Source organism: Chiloscyllium plagiosum, unplaced genomic scaffold (genome assembly GCF_037043375.1).
Source record: "Chiloscyllium plagiosum isolate Xiang-an unplaced genomic scaffold, Cpla_swu_hap1 HiC_scaffold_1, whole genome shotgun sequence".
Classification (NCBI taxonomy): Eukaryota; Metazoa; Chordata; class Chondrichthyes; order Orectolobiformes; family Hemiscylliidae; genus Chiloscyllium; species Chiloscyllium plagiosum.
The window spans coordinates 3016876-3039860 of record NW_028270139.1 but is presented as its reverse complement, the minus strand read 5'-3'; the positions used below and the strand labels follow the sequence as shown (position 1 = coordinate 3039860).

Below are 22985 nucleotides of genomic sequence, written 5' to 3'. Positions count from 1 at the left end.
GGCAATGCAGGTCAGTAGAGTTGTCAAGAAGGCAGATGGCATGCTTTCCTTCATTGGGTGGGCTTTTGAGTACAAGAGTTGGCAGGCCATGTTACAGTTGTATAAGACTCAAAATTCCAAATATTCAGCCACATTTGGAATACTGTGTACAGTTCTGGTCGCCACATTACCAAAAGAATGCGGATGCTTTGGAGAGGGTGCAGAGCAGGTTTATCAGGATGTTGTCTGGCACGGAGGGCGCTAGTTATGAGTCATAGAGTCATATTCATTGGAAAGAAGGCGGACCTAATTAAGGCCTATGAAATCATGAGAGGTGTAGACAGGATGGATAGCAAGAAACTTTTTCTCAGAGTGGAAATTACTAGGGGTCATGAATTCAAAGTGAGAGGGGAAAAGTTTAGGGGAGAGATACATGGAAAGTTCTATACACAGAGGGTGATGGGTACCTGGAATACGTTCCAGCAGAGGTGGTAGGGGTGGGAATGATACTGTGAGCCTGACATTAACTTAACTCATTGCCATTCATCTTGCAGTGTCCATTTAACACTAGATCACAGAAAACACTATGAGAAATAACAAATGAAGCCAACATTTATTACAATAATTATTTTCGTTTCAGTGACATGACAGCAGTGTCACAATGTATTCAAAAGTGCAATGGTTTAGATATTGTGCAGTTGCAATACCGCGCTGAATTGTACCAGCATTGTGAGTCTGCAAGCAGAAATGGAGTCAGAAAAAGCTGCATAAAGGAGCCATTTGCTTGCGTACTTTAATTCCAGCCAGTCTCTGACTGTGTCTGGTCCCAAGACCCTCACTGCTATTCTAATGAATCTCATGTGTAAAGAAGATCCTTTCCAATGTCACTTTCACTTAATTCTATGCGATGCAACCGGTGTGGCGAGAACAGAGGTGGGGACATCCTGCTCATTCTCTTTCTGCTGCAATAAGTGTCCTCTGAATTTAGGTACATGTGATTTCTGAAAGCGAACATATTGGTGTTAAACCATGTGCTTCTGAACCATGTTTGGTTCAGATTGATCTCTTGTCCTTACTTAAATGATGTTAGAGTTCTGCCAACATTTATTGACTTTAAGTTAACCTTGCCTCTCTTGTTCTGGATATCTGTTTTCTTTCTCAGATTCTTTTATGGAAAAAAATTCAATGTCCTCGTCACTCAGGAGAATCTATAAAAGAAACAAATGATACAAAGTTCCATATGCCAACTCTAATAATCTTACTCTTGTTGCACTGCTCAAGAACGTTTACAGAGTCTGCTGAGGTAAGGACATATTCTTGCTGTGGCTTCATCTTGCCACAAAGGCTACAAAGATTGCTAGATCATTAGCATTGCATCACTTCTTGTCATGATGCATACTGTACATCACATTCAGCCTTAACACTTTACACCATACCAGCTTCTACACAAATCCTTAAACATGTTATGGTAAGCTAATATTGCAGTTAAAAAAGATACATGTCACATGAGTTTATAATTAGGGGAGTAAAATACTATATAACTACAAAAATCATTTTCAGAACTTTATTAGCAGATGGCTAGCCCTTAACTTTTAATATTGAAGACAATTTTGGGCACTAAATTTTATATATAAGACCTAAGACAGGATTCTGAGGAGGTTTACCAGGATGTTTTCAGGGAAGAGGGGTTGACAAACAATAGGCAGGAGGTTTCTTCGTTCAAAGGTTTCTCTGAACCTAGAATACTCTCTCTGAGAAGATAATGGAGGCTGTTTCATAAAGTATTTGGAAAAGAAGCTTGTTAAGAAGTAGCGATCATTGAGGAATTTGCAGCATTAGAAATGGTGGGATGTGTCGGATAATGCACTATTTCACAAATAGTGCATTGATTGACACACCCCACCATTTCCCTGTCAGAGACCGAGTACAGGCATAACAGACTGAATTACCTGTGCCTGACATTCTATTACTATCCACCTCAGAAGGTGCTGCCAAAAAGAAAGAACAAAAAGAAAATACAGCCCATGCCAAGGACCCAAGCCCAGCTTCCCAAGTTAAACTAAACCATCTTAGAAAACAAATCAACATAATTCTAATTACCTACCAATAGTCTTTGCGAGGCACAGTATTTTTTTAACCAGAAAACTTGAGAAGGAAGAACTTTGGCAGCTGAACTAGGCAGACGCAGCTGCAATAAACCAGTATTTACAAGAGGTCATAGAAACTATAGATTAATCCTGTTAAAACAAAGGAGGAATTTCGGGTTACATAATCCCAGACAACTCCAACTTATAATGGTGTTTTAAAATTTTCAAGTTAGACCAATGTGATTCCATTATTCACAGTGCCCTAGACAATTAACCATACATAGGAGAAAAAGAGTTGCTCACATGGTTTGGCCGGACTCAGAGCCTGTATTCAAGTTGGCGTTAGTTTTTATTTGAGAGTTAACAGTAGGCCAACTTCAAATACATTATCGTGATCTTTAAATTTTGGCATAGGAAGGGAAGTATGCTGTGTGCTCTCGTAGCTATAGAACCAGTATGATTTGAGATGTGAAAACATTTACATAGCGTAAGCAATTAACACTACCACAGTAACTGATGATTGGACCACAATAGCTATTACTCCTTGGTTACGAAGGTTAAAAAAGATAAAGTTGTTTTGTTCTGCTCTCTCATGAGAGAGAAACCACTGGTGGTGATTTAAGCATTGGGTCACTACAGTGCAAGTGAGGACCGAGATGTGAAAGTGGGACCTTCATAGCCCCTCAGCCAGTACAGGAATGGGATACATGGTGCTGGCCTTGTGAACATCAACTGGCACTGTCATTGCTGTTATACGTGGCACAGGTCTGGCCTATTCCCAGAACCTGTGCCGCTGCAGTCACCTGGGCCATCTTCCAGTTTATATGGAGATCAAAGATGGACCAAGTCCGAAGGGACTCGATGTAAAAAGATCTGGGCAACGGGGGAAAAAACACACCCAATGCCACCCTCACCCTGATGGCCACCTTTGTGTGTGGCTGCATCAAGCTGTGCGTGGATCCCCGGTACGCAAACACCAAGTGTCACTACGTACTGGGGTTCTACCTGTCCCCGGTGTCGCGAAGGATGGGCCTGGCCTCGCTGCCGCGGAACGCTCCGAGTAGTTGGACCATTCCGGATCACCTGTTCTTCGTGGAGACGTTTATGAAGAAAAATACCTTTGACCACAAGTCCATCAGAAACTGGTCAGCACACAGTGTCCTTGACACCCTTCGGGAAAAGGAGAGGGCAGATCCTATCAAGCGGTTCCCTGAGCAGACTGTCAAAGCCATTTGGCAGAAAGCCTCATCGCCAGAACTTTCCAACAAGCACCAAGACATGGCTTGGCTGGTGGTGAGAAGGACTCTGCCTGTGAGATCCTTTATGCACGCCCGGACTCTCAGCCGCACCGCACGCTGCCCTCGAAGCGGCTGCGGGGGGGACGAGACTGTCACACACCTCCTTCTGGAATGTGCCTACGCAGAGGAAGTCTGGAGAGGAATGCAGTGGTGTCTGTCGAGGTTCGTCCCGAGCAGCGCCGTGACGCAGGACTCCGTGCTCTACGGCCTGTTCCCTGGGACACACACCGAGACGAACATCAACTGTGCCTGGAGGATCATCAACTCGGTGAAGACCGCTCTCTGGGTGGTCCGAAACCTGCTGATCTTCCAGCTGAAGGAGTTGACCCCGACTGAGTGTTGCAGACTGGCACATTCCATGGTCCAGGACTACGTGTTGAGGGACGTGCTGAAGCTTGGGGCAGCTATCACCAAGGCGTGGTGGGGAAAGACCACAGTGTAACATCTGCCTGCCTAAGAAGAACAGGGGGCCCACGCAGTCATTGGGCTCTGCTGACACCGCAGCAGAAAAGCTGGATAGTAAATGTACAGACTTGTATATATGAAGATAAATTTCGATGTCTGGACGTAAAGCAATGTAATGTGTGCACAAGAATGGCATGACCAATTGTATAGAGATCCAAATAATTTTACGAATAAAGTATATTTTTGAAATAAAAAAAAATTACAAACCAAGCATCCAGCAAACTGATCTAACTGACCATTCAATGCTCTGTTTTTTAGTGAGCTGTGAGACTGTGTTTGAACCAAAATATTGGTTCCCTTTCTCAAGCTTCCTGTATCCAATAAATAACTGTTCTGCACATCATGCCTTGAGGTTCATTTACTTCAGATTTCATTCTCTCTCCTTTATTTGTGTAAATGCAAAAGTCAAAAAGACAGGAAGCTCAGGCCCAGAGTACCATGCCATAAATGCAATGTCATCAAATTGGCATTAATGGCACAAACACAAACACTTCAAGTCAGTTAAACAAGTCAGAAACCATGGGCAGACTCTCTGTTGTGGTGCAGATGGATGACCTTCCCAACACACTGTCAAGTCAAACACAGTGAGGCCAAGAGAAGTTCCCATCACCATTACACTGAATCGCCATATTAAAGGGATTTGGCAGACTCTGTGAATCTATGAGATCTCACGCTAGAAAGTTCAGTTTTAAAGGGAACTCAATTTCCCGCAGTTCAGTCTGCGAAGCATGTCTGGCAGCGAAAGTAGGTGTTCTGCTTTTTGCCTCGGCATCTCAACCGGCTCCTGAATGGCCACATCCAGAGGCCCATCATCATGACTTGGCTCAGCAGAGAACGCCAACAGTTCTCCACATGTAAGAAACATCGTCCCCGTCTTCCTCTCTAGCTATTGGCCTGTGACAGTGCTGTGCTCACCAGAATGTGATCCCAAGTCTACTTTAGACACATTAACCACTGAGGAGGATGTCTCTGTCCTGGTGGAGGGTGAGGAGGAATGCTCATCAGTACATCCTGTGAAGGATTTGGTGCTTGGTGGGGCTGGCAGAGAGTGGTCTCGGGAAAGCTTAAAGGCTCTGCAATTGTGATCCTGAGGCTGCAGAGAAAAGCACAGGACAGATGTTGTTACCAAAGATTGCTTAAAAGCTTTGGCTGTTTATGTGCAGATGAAAGAGGCTGCTTGAAGGCTTTCTCAATAGATAGCTGGACATATCTCATCTCAGTTTATGAACAGGTTCTCACCCCATGCTTTCAGCTAGCTCAACAGCCTGATCCTGCAAAAGTGCTGGGGACCTGGAGTTGTGGGGTGGGGAGGTGGGAATACCACCCTGTCTTGGCAACTTCCACATCTCCTGCAGAAGGATAGCTGCTTTAAAAAAAACCCACTGGCAAAGCGACATGAACAGTTTGCCAGTGTTGAGAGATACAGGTGCAGAAGCAAACCCAGTGATTGTTCAGGTAAGCTGTACAAAAGCAGATAGTTGTTGTGTGGATCTTGTGATTGAAAGGATTCTGAATGAAAGGTGGTTGCATATCATGAAGTAGCGGGCCTGGATTTCACTGAAGATTCATATGATGTGCGTGCACAGTTGTCATCTGTGATGTTGATAATCAAGCTACCTTTTGTAATGGTGCCCTCATCCCATTCATTCCCATTGGTGAGAAGCCATGTGATGTGTAGGTTCCTGGTTGCTGGAGGTGTGAGAACTGCTGAGGACTTTCTGTTTGAAATGTGAACAGTGATATATGTGTGAAATATGTGAGACTGACTGTGTTGCTCCCATGGGTAGGTACAATGAAGTGAGCAACCTAATCGAACATGAGGCATCTGATGGCGATGTCTGTATTCTAATGGTATGTGTGATAGCCCTGTACAGTGGTAAGATTAGTATGAGGGCACAGTCATTCAGTGATGAAAGAATTGGTAGTCTGCGGTATTTACCCTGGCAAACGACATGAGATTCTTCTTGTAGCAATCATCAGTCCTGCCTGGGATATGATTGTGTACTGAGCCACTTCCACCCACACTGTCTTTGCGATCCTTGGGGATCACAACCTCCCGCTGCTCACACATATCCTGCAGGAGCAACGAGGGAGCTGTCATAAAACATTGAGGCTGCCTCTTCTCTGCTGTCTCCAGAGACGGGAGTGTACGAAGATACAAACTCCTACAACAGATGGTGGAGATCAGAGAACCAAGTGCTGTCTGGATGTCATTTAAATATATCTCCTGCAAGTTGGAACACAGGACGCCCTAGCAGAATTTCCTGCCTGCCCGCCATTAAAATTGGGAATTTTCCCTGCAAGTTATGAGCTGGTTGGAACATAATTGCATCAGAAATTCCATTCCATCTCTAAGCAGAACTTGTTTTCTAAAACTATTTCCTTTGTCCTGGCGGATTTGTATCATCGATAGTCACAGGTGAGGTACATGAAGACTGGAGGTTGGCTAACATGGTGCCACTGTTTAAGAAGGATAGTAAGGACAAGCCAGGGAACTATGCACCAGTGAGCCTGATCTCGGTGGTGGGCAAGTTGTTGGAGGGAATCCTGAGGGACAGGATGTACATGTATTTGGAAAGGCAAGGACTGATTAGGGATAGTTAACAAGGCTTTGTGCATAGGAAATCATGTCTCACAAACTTGATTGAGTTTTTTTGAGGAAGTAACAAAGAGGATTGATGAGGGCAGAGCAGTAGATGTGATCTATATGGACTTCAGTAAGGTGTTCGACAAGGTTCCCCATGGGAGACTAGTTAGCAAGGTTAGATCTCATGGAATACAGGAAGAACTCGCCATTTGGATATAGAACTGGCTCAAAGGTAGAAGACAGAGGGTGGTGGTGGAGGGTTGTTTTTCAGACAGGAGGCCTGTGACCAGTGGAGTGGCACAAGGATCGATGCTGGGTCCTCTACTTTTTGTCATTTACATAAATGATTTGGATGCGAGCATAAGAGGTACAGTTAGTAAGTTTGCAGATGATACCAAAATTGGAGGTGCTGTGGACAGCGAAAAAGGTTACCTCAGATTACAACAGGATCTGGACCAGATGGGCCAATGGGCTGAGAAGTGGCAGATGGAGTTTGATTCAGATAAATGCGAGGTGCTGCATTTTGGGAAAGCAAATCTTAGCAGGACTTATACACTTAATGGAAGGTCCTAGAGAGTGTTGCTGAACAAAGAGAACTTGGAGTGCAAGTTCATAGCTCCTTGAAAGTGGAGTCGCAGGTAGATAGGATAGGGAAGGTGGCATTTGGTATGCTTTCCTTTATTGGTCAGAGTACTGAGTACAGGAGTTGGGAGGTCATGTTGCGGCTGTACAGGACATTGGTTAGGCCACTGTTGGAATATTGCGTACAATTCTGGTCTCCTTCCTATCAGAAAGATGTTGTGAAACTTGAAAGAGTTCAGGAAGGATTTACAAGGATGTTGCCAGAGTTGGAGGATTTGAGCTATGGGGCAAGGCTGAACAGGTTGGGGCTGTTTTCCCTGGAGCGTTGGAGGCTGAGGGGTGACCTTATAGATTATGAGGGGCATGGATCGAATAAATAGACTTTTCCCTGGGGTCGGGGAGTCCAGAACTAGAGGGCATAGGTGTAGGGTGAGAGGGGAAAGGTATAAATGGGACCTGAGGGGCAACTCTTCCACTAAGAGGGTGGTACATGTATGGAATGAAATGCCAGAGGAAGTGGTGGAGGCTGGTACAATTACAACATTTAAAAGGCATTTGGATGGGTATATGAATAGGAAGGGTTTGGAGGGATATGGGCCGGGTGCTGGCAGGTGGGACTAGATTGGGTTGGGATATCTGGTCGGCATGGACAGGTTGGACTAAAGGGTCTGTTACCATGCTGTACATCTCTATGACTCTATGGCCAATCCTGACCAAGATAACACAGTACTGTTCATCTGCTTAGCGTGCAGGCAAAGCAGAATTCTTTCCTGCTTTTTGTGGCGGCCATGACACTTTGCCTCAGAAGAAAATTCAGCCCAGAATTTTGTTCATGAATTATCATTTTCATGGTTGACCATGTAAATTGCGATCTTGTATTCACAAATGATAATACACGTAAATTTCTTTTGTGTTTATTCTTCTATCTAAAGAGGGATGTTTGCAAAATTGCATTTATAGGGATACTGGACTTGTAACTTACCACAATCATGTGATCTCTGCTCTAAATTGATTTCTCTTGAGGGGCCATTGAGCATAGTCCATGAAACAGCAATCACATCATCTGAACTCAGTTCGCTATTTCAGCCTGCAGGTTGAAAAAATAAACAGTACTGTGTCTCCTCGGCCAGGATTAGCTGCCGGCGGGGGGTGGGGGGAGAAAAGACACACATCAAAATTAGAAAACAAATGACTGATTCTTCTTTTCTCTGAGGTACACAAAGAAATCTTGGCCTGCCCTATTCTGGCTTCTCCATTCTCCTCTGATCATGATTTCTCTCCTGCAGCACTCACATGGTGCTGGGGACTGTGATGGAGGACTAGCCATTTTAGGAAAGATGTTCATAAAACCCAAACACTAAAATTAACCAGGATTATTGTGTCTGCTACTCCCAAAGGGTTAGCTGTTTCATGTACAATATCACTCCCTGGGATTAAAATAAATTTCTGTTCAGACTCTGCGGCACGGTGGCACAGTGGTTAGCACTGCTGCCTCACAGCACCAGAGACCTGGGTTCAATTCCTGCCTCGGTCTGCATGGGTTTCCTCCGGGTGCTCCGGTTTCCTCCCACAGTCCAAAGAAGTGCAGGTCAGGTGAACTGATCATGTTAAATTACCCATAGTGTTAGGTGCATTAGTTGGGGATAAACGTAGGGGAATGGGTCTGGGTGGGTTACTCTTCGAAGGATCGGTGTGGACTTGTTGGGCCAAAGGGCCTGTTTCTACACTGTAGGGATTCAAAACAAAACCTGGCTCCCTCTCAGCCCATGAGCAAAACAATCCCATCTGACACTTCTGATCACCTGCAGAGATTTATCGTTCGGCCTGTCAACACTCCGCTTGTATGATCTTTTGATTTCTCTGATTATAAATTCTGTGCCTGTGTGTCTCCTCTTGCACGAAGGGGCACTGCTTCAAAAGCCTGTGATTTCGAATAAACCTGTTGGATTATAACCTGGTGTCATATGATTTTGGGTTCTGACACTTTGCTGTTCTCGACAGGACACTGGGGTTACAGCCCACCTGATCTACCAGCCACTTCCATTGATCTCTTCAGCCCCTCCTCCCCGACTCCTGCCTATCGAGTCCATCCCTCCACATTCTCCCCGTGTCTGCGTGGGTTTCCTCCAGGTGCTCTCGTTTCCTCCCACATTCCAAAAATGTGCAGGTTAGGTGAATTGGCCATGCTAAATTGCCCGTAGTGTTAGGTGAAGGGGTAAATGTAGGGGAATGGGTCTGGGTGGGTTGCGCTTCGGAGGGTTGGTGTGGACTTTTTGGGCCGCAGGGCCTGATTCCACACTAAGTAATCTAATCTAATTATTGATTTCAAATTGCAGCTATTTCAAACAGACGGGAATCAATAGCGTTTCATCTAAAACAGAAGTACAAATTCACACTATTTGTTTTATTTGCTGCAAATACAGCATTTGGTGTAGTTTGTACATGGATAATACAACATTAGGGCACATTAATCAGCTTTACATCAAAGTGGCAGATGTCCATGATTGTAGTGTGAGACAGGATGCAGATTGATTGGAACACTATAACAACCTTGTCAAGGACATTAATGAACCTTAGACAAAGTTGGTGATGTTAAAGATCAATTAAGCAGATTAAGGTAAAAGCACCTTGCTGTGTACTTCGTTGTATTTCCATGTACTTTCTCTTATTATCATTCACCTTGAATTGTTGATAGTTTGTGAAAACGGTCACATGATCACGGTGTCTGATTATTAATTGGAGGATTTTTTTTAAAGAATACACTACTTTGATAGAGTGAATGAAGAAAAACTATTTTCACTTTTTGTGAGATAAATGATAAAGAGTCAACAATGTAAAACTGCTAAAAACTGTTAGGAAAACAGTTCTGTGTAGTCAACTTTGGTGTATTTTTTTTTCGCATAAGGAATAGTTGAGGCAGAGCCCATTGCATTATTTAAGGAAAAATTAATAGGAATATTTAAAGCACTGAAAAATATAGTATCAATTGGGTTAATATTGGACTGCTCCAAACAATCTTAGGTTTATAAGTTTTCTTCATTTGTTCATGGGAGATGGACATCGTTGGCTGGCCAGTGTTTATTGCCCATCCCTAGTTGCCCTGGAGAAGTTGCTGGTGAGCTGCCTTCTTGAACTACTGCAGTACTCTTCACTAGGACATTTTAAGACTTCGACCCAGCTATACTGAAGGACAGCGATTTATTTTCAAGTCACAAAAGTGTGTGTCTTAGAATGGAACTTGTACGTGGTAGTGTACCTATGAATCTGTGTTTCTTGTCCTTCTTGATGGTAGAGATCATAGGTTTGAAAGATGCTTTTGGTGGAGCCTTGGTGAATTGCTGCAGTGTATCTGAGTAGATGGCGCACACAACTGTTACTGAACAGGGCTCAATCTCGAAGGTGGTGAATGTGATGCCAATCAAGTGGACTGATTTATACTGAAGAGCCTGAAGCTCCTTCAGTGTTACTGGAGTTACACTCATCCAAGCAATGGAGAATATTCCTTCATAGTGCAATCTTGGGACTAATAGCTGGTGGATAGGCTTTGGGAAGTAAGGAGGCGAGTTACTTGCCAAACAATTTCTAGTCTCTCAGCTACTCCTGTACCCTTAGAATTTAGTGTCTCGTTAAAAGCAACCCCGAGGATGTTGATAGTGGGAGATTCAGTGATGATTAGATTAGATTAGATTAGATTAGATTACAGTGTGGAAACAGGCCCTTCGGCCCAACAAGTCCACACCGACCCGCCGAAGCGAAACCCACCCATACCCCTACATTTATCCTTTTACCTAACACCATGGGCAATTTAGCATGGCCAATTCACCTGACCCTGCACATCTTTGGACTGTGGGAGGAAACCGGAGCACCCGGAGGAAACCCACGCAGACACGGGGAGAACGTGCAAACTCCACACAGTCAGTCGCCTGAGGCGGGAATTGAACCCGGGTCTCTGGCGCTGTGAGGCAGCAGTGCTAACCACTGTGCCACCGTGCCGCCCACGAATGATATTGAATGTCAAGGGGAAATTGTCAGATTTTCTCTTACCGGACACAGAATCTTTAAAATGTGGAAGCAGGCCATTTGGCCCATCATGTCCACACCAACCCTCTGAAGACAAGCCACTTAGACCCAGCCCCTCCCCCACCCTATCCCTGTAACCCTGCATTAATCATAGCTAACCCACCTAGCCTGCCGATCCCTGAATAGTACAGACAATTTCAGCATGGCCAATCCACCAGACTTGCACATCTTTGGACTGTGGCAGGGGAAACCAAAACATTTAGATTTATCGAGCTGTACATGGAAACAGACCCTTCGGTCCAACTCATCCACGCTGACCAGATATCCTAAATTTATCCAAACCCATTTTCCAGCATTTGGCCCATATCCCTCAAAACCCATCCTATTCATATCATATCCAGATGCCTTTTACATGTTGTAATTGTACCAGTCTCCACCACTTCCTCTGGCAGCTCATTCCATACAGGCACCACCCTCTTTGTGAAAATGTTGTCTTTCACAAGGTCCCTTTTAAATCTATTCCCTCTCACCTTAAACCTTATGCCCTCTGGTTTTGGACTCCCCCACCCCAGAGAAAAGACCTTGGCTCTCACACAGACATGGGGAGAATGTGCAAACTCCACAAAAACAGTCACCCAAGGATGGAATCGAACCTGGGCCCCTGGTGCTGTGAGACAGCTGTGCTAACCACTGAGCCACCCCAATGCCATGGTCATTGCTGGGCACTTGTGTTACTTGCCACTTATCTACCCAATCCTGTGTGTTGTCCAGGCCATATTGCATATGAACACATGCTGCTTTAAAATCTGAGGAGTTACAAAAGGTGCTGGACATTGTGCAATGGTCACAGAATATCCCACTTCTGACCTCATCACAGAGGAAAGGCCATTGACAAAGCAGCTGAAGATGTTTGGGTTAAGGATGAAACTTTGAGGAACACCTGAAGAGATATCCTGGGACTGGGGTGAGTGACCTCGAACAACCACAATAATATTTTGTCATGCTAAGTATAATTCCAACCAGTGTAGACCTTTCACTCTGATTCAATTTTACTCCAGCTTTGCGAGGGATCCTTTATGTCCACTCTTTTTCCATGTTTGAACCAAGGCAAGATTTGTTTCACGGTCATGATGTGAGTCACGCTGTAGATCCAAACTGAGCATCAGGAAGTTATTCCATACCTTTGCTAATGATTGAGAGCAGACTGATAGGGCAGTAATTGGCTGGTTTACATTTGTTCTGCTTGACGGGCATAGGACAAACTTGAGCACGTTTTCATGTTGCCAGTCTTGTAACTGTAGTGGAGCAGCTTGGCTAGATTGTATTTAGTTGTGGAGCTCAAATCTTCAATATTATTACTGGGTTGTTGTCAGAACCTATAACCTTTACAGTATTCAGCACCTTCAGTTGTTTTTTGATATCGTGTGGAGTGAATCAAATTGGCTGAAGGCTGGCATCTATGATGCTGGAGAGCTCAGAAGCAGGCTGCTGGATCATCCACTCAGCTCTTCTGGCTGAAGACTGTTGCAAATACTCACCTCTAGTTAGTTGTTTAATGGTAGCCATGATGTAGTGATGAAGGAGCAGCGTTCTGAAAGCTTGATATTTTAAATAAACCCGTTGGACTATAACCTGGTGTCATGTGATTTATGACTTAGTTGTTTAATTGCTCAACACCATTCATGACTGGACGTGTCAGAACTGCAGAACTTAAAACTGATCTGTTGGTTGTAGGATCATTTAACACTGCATATTGCATGCTGCTTTTGCTGTTTGACATGAAAGTGTCATGGAAATCATAGAAGCCCTATAGTGTGGAAACTGGCCATTTGGCCCAACAAGTCTACACTGACCCTCCAAAGAGTATCCCAACCAGACCCATTTCCCTGCCCTATTACTCTACATTTTCTCTGACTAATGCAACTAGCCTACACATCCCTGAACACTATGGGCAATTTAGCATGGCTAATTCACCTGACCTGCACATCTTTGGATTGCGGGAAAAAACCAGAGCACCCGGAGGAAACCCACACAGACACGGGGAGAATGTACAACCTCCACACAGACAGTTGCCCGAGGCTGGAATCAAACTCTGGTTCCTGGCATTATGAGGCAGCGGTGTTACCCACTGAGTCACTGTGCCATCCCCATATCCTCGATGCAAAGAAGGTTTGAATTGCCTTCTCCAATACTGTATATTTTTATTATTCTAGTGATATTATACAGGGTGACTTTACTGTTGATCAAACAATATGAAAAAATTACCCCAGCTGGGACATTCAAGCTTATGTACTTGAGCACGTTGAAGACTGCGTTTTGTAACAGATCAACACAAACACTGGCAACTTTGCTCGATGCCAAATGTGAAAAGAGATCTATGGTGGTGTTGTGGTACAATTACTGAGGGAGTCCACAGTCTGGAATTATGGATATTGTTATATAGAAACATAGCAATTAGGGGCAGGATTAGCCATTTGGTCCTTCATGTCTGCATCAACATTCAATATGATCATGGCTGATCGTCCAACTCAGTACTCTACTCCTGGTTTCACCTCATAATCCTTTGATACCTTTAGTCCTAAGAACTACATCTAACTCCTTCTTGGAAACAATTAATGTTTTGGCCTTAAGTGCTTTCTGTGGTTCACCACTCTTCAGTTAATTTCTCATCTCCTTCCTAAATGGTTTTGGATTCCCTGGCCATCAGGAACATCCTTCCTGCTCTGTCTAGGTCTGTTAGAATTGTAAATATTTTTGTAAGATCCTCCTTCACTCTTCTATACTCCCGTGAAGATACTCCTAACTGATCCAGTCTCTCTTTGTCAGTCCTGCCATCCCAGGAATCAGTCTGTTATATCACTGCTACACTCCCTCCATAACCAACACATCCTTCATCAGATTAAGGAACCCAAAATTGCACACAGTACTCCAGGTACCATCTGACCAATTACTCCAAGATATCCTTACTGCTGTATTTGAATCGTCTCACCATGAGGCCCAACATGGATTTGCATTCTTCACGTGCTTCTGTACCTGCATGCTTACTTTCAGCAACTAGTGCACAAGGACACCCAAGTCTTGTTGCACCTTCCCTTTCTCAATTAATTGTTATTCAGGTAATAATCTGCCTTCCTTCGTATGCTACCAGAGTGAAATCCCTCACATTTATCTACATTATACTTTATCTGCTATGCATTTACCCACTCACTCAATTTGGCCATATCACCCTGAAGCATCAGTGTATCAGTTCATCTCCCACCAGCTTTGTGTCATCTGCAAACATTAATATATATATTGTAAATATTACATTTAATCTGAGATTCAAATCACTGATAGATATTGCGAGTATCTGGTTTCCAAGCACTGATCCCTGTCGGACCCCATTAGTCACTGGCTGCCACTTGGAAAATGACCCATTTATTCCTACTCTTTGTTTCCTGTCTGCCAGCCAGTTCTGGATCCATGCGAGTACACTAACCCCAATGGTTTGTGCTTTAATTTTACATAGGCAAAAGTGGATACTGCAGATGCTGGAAATCAGAGTCTAGATTAGAGTGGTGCTGGAAAAGCACAATAGGTCAGGCTGCATCCAAGGAGCAGGAAAATCGATGTTTCGGGCAAAGGCCCTTCATCAGGACTGAAGGCAGGGAGCCTCCAGGGTGGAGAGATAAACGGGATGGGGTGGGGAGAAGGTAGCAAAGAATATAATGGGTGGATAGGGGTGGGGATGAAAATGATAGGTCAGAGGAGGGTGGAGCGGATAAGTGGGAAGGAAGATAGGCAGGCAAGACAGGTCATGATGATGGTGCTGAGCTGGAAGCTTGGACCTGGGGTAAGGTTGGGGGGGTGGGGAAATGAGGAAACTGGTGTAATTTTACATGCTCAGCTCTAATGTGGGACTATAAAAAAGGGCTTCTGAAAGTCTTAGTAAATTACTGTACATCCACGGCTGACCATATTTTCTCTACTGGTATTGGTAGAGGCTCCAACATTACTTCCAGAGAGACCTGCACATTCCAAGAAACTTCTTGCATTCCAAGCTGCAGATGCGGTCATGCGTCTGTTTACATGAGGCCTCAATCTTGACATTTGATTTCAGATTGGGAACTGAAAATCACCTGCCACAGCAAGTGCCACTTGGTACCGTATACACTCGTGTAAAAGTCAATGTAAAAGTCAACCCCTTATTTTTGGCCAAAAAATCTTATATCGTCCATATATCTCGTGTAAAAGTCTACCCTACTATATCGCATTATAAATCTTTTACAAAGGAAACTGCATGTTCCCATTAACCCACTTAAATGAAATTGCATTCGTTCATTCATACTGGTAACTCGACTCATGACTCTTTGTTTACTATATTGTGTCTCTATACACTTATTCATAACTCTACTTAGCCCACTTGGTTTACTACAGCACAGTTTGATTCATTCAGACTGGTCCTAAATGTATCAGTACTTATCGCACTTTGCTCACTATAGATTCAAAAGTTAATTCATAAAAAGTTAATCACTTTAATTGTTCTATTATACCTGAATAAAAGTGAGACATATTAGCTACATATATCTTTAATTCTTTGACAAATTTGTTAACGTTCTGATGTTCATTACATATGAGAATAACTGGGAGGAAAACAGAAGAATTTGGTGGGAAAGTTCATGATGCTTACACATTCAGAATAAATGTTTCATTTTACATGTGCCACTGTACCAGGCCATGATGATGTTGAACAGTGTGATTTTGCAGGATTTCAATGAATCTTTGACATGTTAAATTTTCGTACCAGTATGTATAAATAAAATTTCCCACCAGTAATTCATTCTTGTTTCTCTTGTTTTTATCCGGGAATTTCCTTTACTGTAATTCATTGTGTTTTTCTTCTTTATCCGGGATTAGTTGAGCGATCAAATCGACTTCTGCTAATAATATGGTATTTTGAACTGCAGCATATCAGCCTCTCAAAACTAGTGCCAGTGTAATAGTCAACCTTATAAATTGAACCTTTAAAAAATGTCTACAAAACTGGCCCACTTACATTGTTGAATTGTAACTTCAACTGTCATTGTCTACATATTTTTGTTGCCTAAATTCAAATTTTAGATCTTCAATATGTTGAGGCCCTTTTATACCAACGTGCAAATCAAAACATTATACCATTTTGTTATGATCTCTGCAGTGACAATTAACATCTAATAAGAATTTTGAAAACCCAGTTATTTACTGAAAGAATAAGATAGTAAAATTCCATCATTTAAAAGAAATGATTTTATCCTGTCAGAATTAAATAAATCAAGCTACTAAATAGCCACTGTCTTAGATAATGTATGTTACTTATAAATTCTGGGAGTTTTCAGATTGAGCCTGAGCTTCACATGCATTGCAGTGACTTAAACAGAATTCAAAAACATTTCTGGCTTCTAATAGCTCTAATCTCCTCGTCCATAGCTCTTTTTGACAAATTTTGTCTTTCAGCCTGATACTATGCTAAACAGTTTGTTTTCACTTCAAGGGTTACTATAAAATTTTTCCTCTCACTCTAAATCCTCCAAACTCTTTACCATCATAAACTTGCATGTCCAAACCGAGTATGAACATCACCCACGTTCCATGTGGTGATTAATGATGTTTTTTCTGGTGATTATGTAGGCCTGGCTATTCTTACTTTCTTTACTCCTTCAACTCAATGAGCTGTAACTAAACTACAAAAGACCAAAGCTGTAACCTGTTTTTGATGCTAAACACTGACTGATAAATTTGAAGAAGCTACATCACTGCCACAACCTATTTCCACGGCAACTTGGCATACCTGCAATGCTCCAAACCTTACTCATTACCTTTCATCTTCAAAACCAAACTGTTTAGCATAGTATCAGGCTGAAAGACAAAATTTGTCAAAAAGAGCTATGGACGAGGAGATTAGAGCTATTAGAAGCCAGAAATGTTTTTGAATTCTGTTTAAGTCACTGCAATGCATGTGAAGCTTAGGCTCAATCTGAAAACTCCCAGAATTTATAAGTAACATACATTATCTAAGACAGTGGCTATTTAGTAGCTTGATTCTGGTATGCACCTGCCAAATTAATATCAATAATGGATTTTATGATACCCGCTTCAGATTCCCTGGTGCCATGAAGAATATTTCTTGCTTTCATTTCCTTTAATTTCGGAATTAATTAAGTATCCAAATTCCTTACGAAATAACTGTAGACTACCTGTCCCTGCCAAAATCTCAGACATGGGCCCTCCATTATTTGTATTTTCTCGGATAAAAATCCTTAAAGAATGACAACTTCAGATCTGTTTGAATTGCACTTAGTGCAAGGATCATCTATTAGCTTCTTAAACAAGATATCATCATTCATCTTACATTTATTTCATTAATTCAGTACCTCAAACTTAATACTATTTTCTAAAAAGGACCATTAAATGAGATATGAGCAACAATTTATAAAACAGTTTTAATGTTGGCAAATGGTAAGGACCACTGTCAACAAAATTTTATACTTGACCACACAGGAAGAGATCAAAACAGGAAATGCCAGAAACACTCATCATGTCAGGCAGCATCTATGGAGTGAGAAACAAAACTGATTTCTCAGAAAAAAAATTACTGGGAGAGATGAGCAAATATTTAGTCAAGGAACACACTTTGGGAGAAAAAAAGAGAGAGGAATGTTCTTTCTCAGTTGCATTGAGCAGGAGTGTGTCGCACAAGGGACGACCAGGAACTAGAACCTATAAGGAATATAAGAACCAAATATAAGGAATCCAAGTATGACCTTCGCAGAGCCATTAAGACAGCCAAGGACCAATACTGATTCAAACTAGAGACCCAGACAGACACCTGGCGACTATGGCAAGGACTGAATGACATCACAGGTTTTGAAAAGAGACAGTGCAAGATAGCAGACGATGACATATCCCTCCCGATCGTCTCAACACCTTTCATGCTTGCTTTGAGCAGAATTTCGATGGAGAGGCAACACCTATCCTGACAAGTCCTGATGAACCTATCCCAACAGTCATTGCATTAGAGGTCAGATTAGTTTTACTTGGTGTGAATCCAAGGAAAGCAATGGGAACCAGACAGAGTACCAGGCAGTGCACTCAGAGCATGCACGGTGCAACTGGGAGAGATCTTCTCAGACATCTTCAACCTCTCCCTGCAGCAGGCCACTGTCCCTGCCTGTTTCAAGAGGGCCAGCATCATCCCTGTATCTAAGAAGGCTCATGCAGGTCTCGATCATACCGCCCAGTGGCCCTAACTTCAGTGTTCATGAAGTGCTATGAAAAGCTGGTCATGGCATTAATCAACTCCAGCCTCCCCATTCCTCTTGTCCCACACCAATTTGCCTATCAGACCTACAGATCCCTGGATGTAGGTTTGCTCGCTGAGCTGAAAGGTTCATTTCCAGACGTTTCATTACCTTACTAGGTAACATCTTCAGTGGACTTTATGCAGAGCAATGCTGAAACTTCCTGCTTTCTATTTATATGTTTGGGTTGGTGATGTTGTTTCCTGTGGTGAAGTCACTTCCTGTTCCTTTTCTCAGGGGTTGGTAGACAGGGTCTCACTCGATGTGTCTAACACATCGAGTGAAACCCCATCTACCACACCCTGAGAAAAGGAACAGGAAGTGACTTCACCACAGGAAATATCACCACCAAAGGAAATGACATCACCAACCCAAAGAAACCCAAACATGTAAATAGAAAGCAGGAAGTTTCAGCATTGCTCTGCATAAAGTCCACTGAAGATGTTACCTAGTAAGGTAATGAAATGTCTGGAAATGAACCTTTCAGCTCAGCGAGCAAACCTACATCCAAAACCTCAACCTGAGCTACAAATCTTCTCAAAACTCGCTAACAGATCCATGTCAGATGCCATATCACTTACCCTTCATTCCTCCCTAGAACATCTTAACACCAAGAACAGCAACTTAAGAATCCTACTCATTGACTCCAGTTCAGCCTTCAACATTATTATCCCCTCAAGACTGATAACTTAACATAGTGATCTCAGACCACGCGCCCACTCTCTGCAACCGGATCCTCCATTTCCTGACCCAGAGGCCACAAAATCAGTGAAGATTGGGGACAATATTTCATCCTGACTAACACTCAATACTGAAGCCCCCCAAGGGTGCATACTTAGCCCCTACTGTACACACTGTATACCCATGACTGGGTCACCAAATACCAGACTAATATCATTTACAAGTTTGTTGTTGACACCACCATAGTCAGTCGAATCTGAGATGGCAACAAAACAGACTACAGATGGGAAGTGGAAGACCTGGAAAAATGGTGCACTGAGAACAACCTAACTCTCAATGTTGGCAAAACCAAAGAACTCATTACTGACTTTCAGTGGGATGTTACTCATGCCCCCCCTACATTAACAGCACAGAGGTGGAACGAGTGCAGGGTGCCAAGCGCCTGGGAGTGGTCATCCTCAACAAACTTTCTTGGACTCTTTGTGTGCTTGCACTGGTTACAAAGGCCCAATGTCTTCTCTTCCTCAGGCAGCTGAGGAAATTTGGCATGATGGCGAATATCCTTGCCAACTTTTATAGGAGCACCATCGAGAACATTCTGTCTGGATGTATCACTACCTGGTATGTCAACTGTACTATTCAAGATTGGAGACGGTTACAAAGAGTGGTGAACTTGGCCTGGACAATCACAAAGGCCAACCTCCCATCTATCGAATCAACCCACCAGGCTCGCTATCAAGGAAAGGCTGCCAGCATTCTTGAAGATTCATCTCACCCTGGCAATGTTTTTCTACAACCTCTACCATTGGTGAGAAGGTACAGAAGCCTGAACACACGGACCAGCCGGTTTCAAAACAGCTTCCACCCTACTGTTGTTAGAGTACTGAATGGACTCTCAAACTCTTAACATTCGCCTGTACCTGTGTTTTTGTTGTTGCCGCTGTTTACCTATTATTTACTGTCTACGCTACTTAACTCTGTGACCTGCCTGTATTGCTCACAAGACAAAGCTTTTCACTGTGCCTTGGTACACGCGACAATAAATTCAATTCAATGATAATTTTTCAATGTAGAGATGAACATCAATTGTAAAGGAATCTCTCAGCCTAACAAAGCTGCACACATTCAACAGAAGTTACAGGAAACAAGGTTACAGATCCAAATAAGTTCCAGGATAGAATTCCAGGAGATTTAGAAGGCAAGTGCCAGATCATAGCAATCAAAATGGCCCATTTAGAAACCAGAGCTCCACAATGTGTATTAATATTGTGTGCTTCTCCAGGTGCAGGTTGCTCCAAGTGGAACCTGTTTGGGCCCGGCCATGGCGCCACTGCCTTATTTTGTGTGGGATAGAGGTGAGGGCCAGTGTCCGCCCAGAGGGAGGGAGGGAGGGGCCAGTGTCCGCCCAGAGGGAGAGGCCAGTGTCCGCCCGGAGGGAGGGGCCAGTGTCCGCCCGGAGGGAGGGGCCAGTGTCCGCCCGGAGGGAGGGGCCAGTGTCCGCCCGGAGGGAGGGAGGGAGAGGCCAGTGTCCGCCCGGAGGGAGGGAGGGGCCAGTGTCCGCCCGGAGGGAGGGGCCAGTGTCCGCCCGGAGGGAGGGGCCAGTGTCCGCCCGGAGGGAGGGGCCAGTGTCCGCCCGGAGGGAGAGGCCAGTGTCCGCCCGGAGGGAGGGGCCAGTGTCCGCCCGGAGGGAGGGGCCAGTGTCCGCCCGGAGGGAGGGGCCAGTGTCCGCCCGGAGGGAGGGGCCAGTGTCCGCCCGGAGGGAGGGGCCAGTGTCCGCCCGGAGGGAGGGAGGGAGAGGCCAGTGTCCGCCCGGAGGGAGGGAGGGAGAGGCCAGTGTCCGCCCGGAGGGAGGGAGGGGCCAGTGTCCGCCCGGAGGGAGGGAGGGGCCAGTGTCCGCCCGGAGGGAGGGAGGGGCCAGTGTCCGCCCGGAGGGAGGGAGGGGCCAGTGTCCGCCGGGAGGGAGGGGCCAGTGTCCGCCGGGAGGGAGGGGCCAGTGTCCGCCCGGGGGGAGGGGCCAGTGTCCGCCCGGGGGGAGGGGCCAGTGTCCGCCCGGAGGGAGGGAGGGGCCAGTGTCCGCCCGGGGGGAGGGGCCAGTGTCCGCCCGGAGGGAGGGAGGGGCCAGTGTCCGCCCGGGGGGAGGGGCCAGTGTCCGCCCGGAGGGAGGGAGGGGCCAGTGTCCGCCCGGGGGGAGGGGCCAGTGTCCGCCCGGGGGGAGGGGCCAGTGTCCGCCCGGGGGGAGGGGCCAGTGTCCGCCCGGGGGGAGGGGCCAGTGTCCGCCCGGGGGGAGGGGCCAGTGTCCGCCCGGAGGGAGGGGCCAGTGTCCGCCCGGAGGGAGGGGCCAGTGTCCGCCCGGGGGGAGGGGCCAGTGTCCGCCCGGGGGGAGGGGCCAGTGTCCGCCCGGGGGGAGGGGCCAGTGTCCGCCCGGAGGGAGGGGCCAGTGTCCGCCCGGAGGGAGGGGCCAGTGTCCGCCCGGGGGGAGGGGCCAGTCCCCCGGAGGGAGGGGCCAGTGTCCGCCCGGGGGGAGGGGCCAGTCCCCCGGAGGGAGGGGCCAGTGTCCGCCCGGAGGGAGGGGCCAGTGTCCGCCCGGAGGGAGGGGCCAGTACACCAACTCGGCAATAACCTTTGTGTCGGTATTGAACCTCCATTGTGAAGTTCTCGAGGCGGTTGTAACATCAGACACGTCATTTACTGATGTCTCCTCCGTCCGGGCGGCCGCACGGGACCCGGAGTCTGGCCGTCGGTGGGGGAGCGTGACCCGGATGTCGGTGGTTTTAGGTGGGGCGAATGACCCGGATGTTGGTTGTCGTCGGGGCGGTGTATGACCCGGATGTTGGTGGTGGTTGGGTTGGGGCTGTGACCCGGATGTTGGTGGTGGTTGGGTTGGGGCTGTGACCCGGATGTTGGTGGTGGTTGGGTTGGGGATGTGACCCGGATGTTGGTGGTGGTTGGGTTGGGGCTGTGACCCGGATGTTGGTGGTGGTTGGGTTGGGGATGTGACCCGGAAGTTGGTGGTGGTTGGGTTGGGTTGGGGGGTGTGACCCGGATGTTTGTGGTGGTTGTCCGCGGGGTGTGACCCGGATGTTGGTTGTCCGCGGGGTGTGAGACCCGGATGTTGGTTGTCCGCGGGGTGTGAGACCCGGATGTTGGTTGTCCGCGGGGTGTGAGACCCGGATGTTGGTTGTCCGCGGGGTGTGACCCGGATGTTGGTTGTCCGCGGGGTGTGACCCGGATGTTGGTTGTCCGCGGGGTGTGACCCGGATGTTGGTTGTCCGCGGGGTGTGAGACCCGGATGTTGTTGCTGCCTCTCCTGTTTCCGGCAGCGGTTTCAATGACCGCCGGGGGCCGGTCGGTGACATAAACGGTGGGAACAGCTGACGAACAGCAGGAGGTAAGAGCGGGGCCCGGATACCCCCCTTTACCGGGTGTCGGGCCGTCAGTGGTCAGCGTTGACCAGGGGCAGAGGAGTGAGCGGACCCCCGGGGCCCCGGAGGGGCAGGAGGTGTACCCCCGGGTCCGGGTTTAGGGCCTGGGCCGAGCTGTCAGGGAGCTGCCGCCTCGCTCCCCGCTCCCCGCCCGGGCCCTGCCGACGTGTCCAGGCTGCACTGAGCTGCAACTGTTGGCTCTCGGCCTGAGCACCGCCTCCGTGGAAGATAGTGTCCACGTGGCTAGAGTTTAATAAGAACCGCGTTAAAGTTCTTCTCAATGACTCCTCTGGACAATATGTAAGTTCGGTTATTGGCTCCTGTGGTGCACTTCGGGAACTTTCCCAAGTTGAAGGTTTTTATGTCAGTGTAACTCAACTTTTTCTTGTTGCATTCAGAGCTTGTGGCATTTACATTGCAGGGTCTTGCTGAGAACTCGCGGTTGAGGCCCTTAATGAGGGACAGAGCTGTTAGGTTTTCAAAAGTGTGCTCTTTCTTATTCAGGAAAAATCCAATTTATTGCTTAATTGATATTTTTACATTCCGGA

The 22985-nt window shown here is 46.0% G+C and overlaps 2 protein-coding genes across 3 annotated transcripts in view; both read left to right on the top strand.

Moving 5' to 3' along the window:
• Positions 1–3092: 3092 nt before the first annotated feature.
• On the top strand, positions 3093–3922 carry LOC148152055 (uncharacterized). The gene has a single exon (XM_087986420.1). It carries the CDS (start codon positions 3093–3095, stop codon positions 3804–3806), a length of 714 nt encoding a protein of 237 aa, XP_087842546.1. The 3' UTR covers positions 3807–3922.
• An 18316-nt stretch (positions 3923–22238) lies between these two features.
• arfip1 (ARF interacting protein 1) overlaps positions 22239–22985 on the top strand; it is a 214772-nt gene continuing 214025 nt past the window's right edge. Inside the window, exon 1 of one of the 2 annotated variants that reach the window (XM_043699966.2) lies at positions 22239–22403. The gene's annotated coding sequence lies outside the window, so the exon portion shown is untranslated. The remainder of the gene's footprint in view (positions 22404–22985) is intronic. The other variant, XM_043699996.2, reaches the window with a different exon arrangement.

Bases quoted from the DNA above. Each gene is read 5' to 3' on its own strand.
- LOC148152055 (XM_087986420.1), top strand. From the start codon at position 3,093: ATGGGCCTGGCCTCGCTGCCGCGGAACGCTCCGAGTAGTTGGACCATT.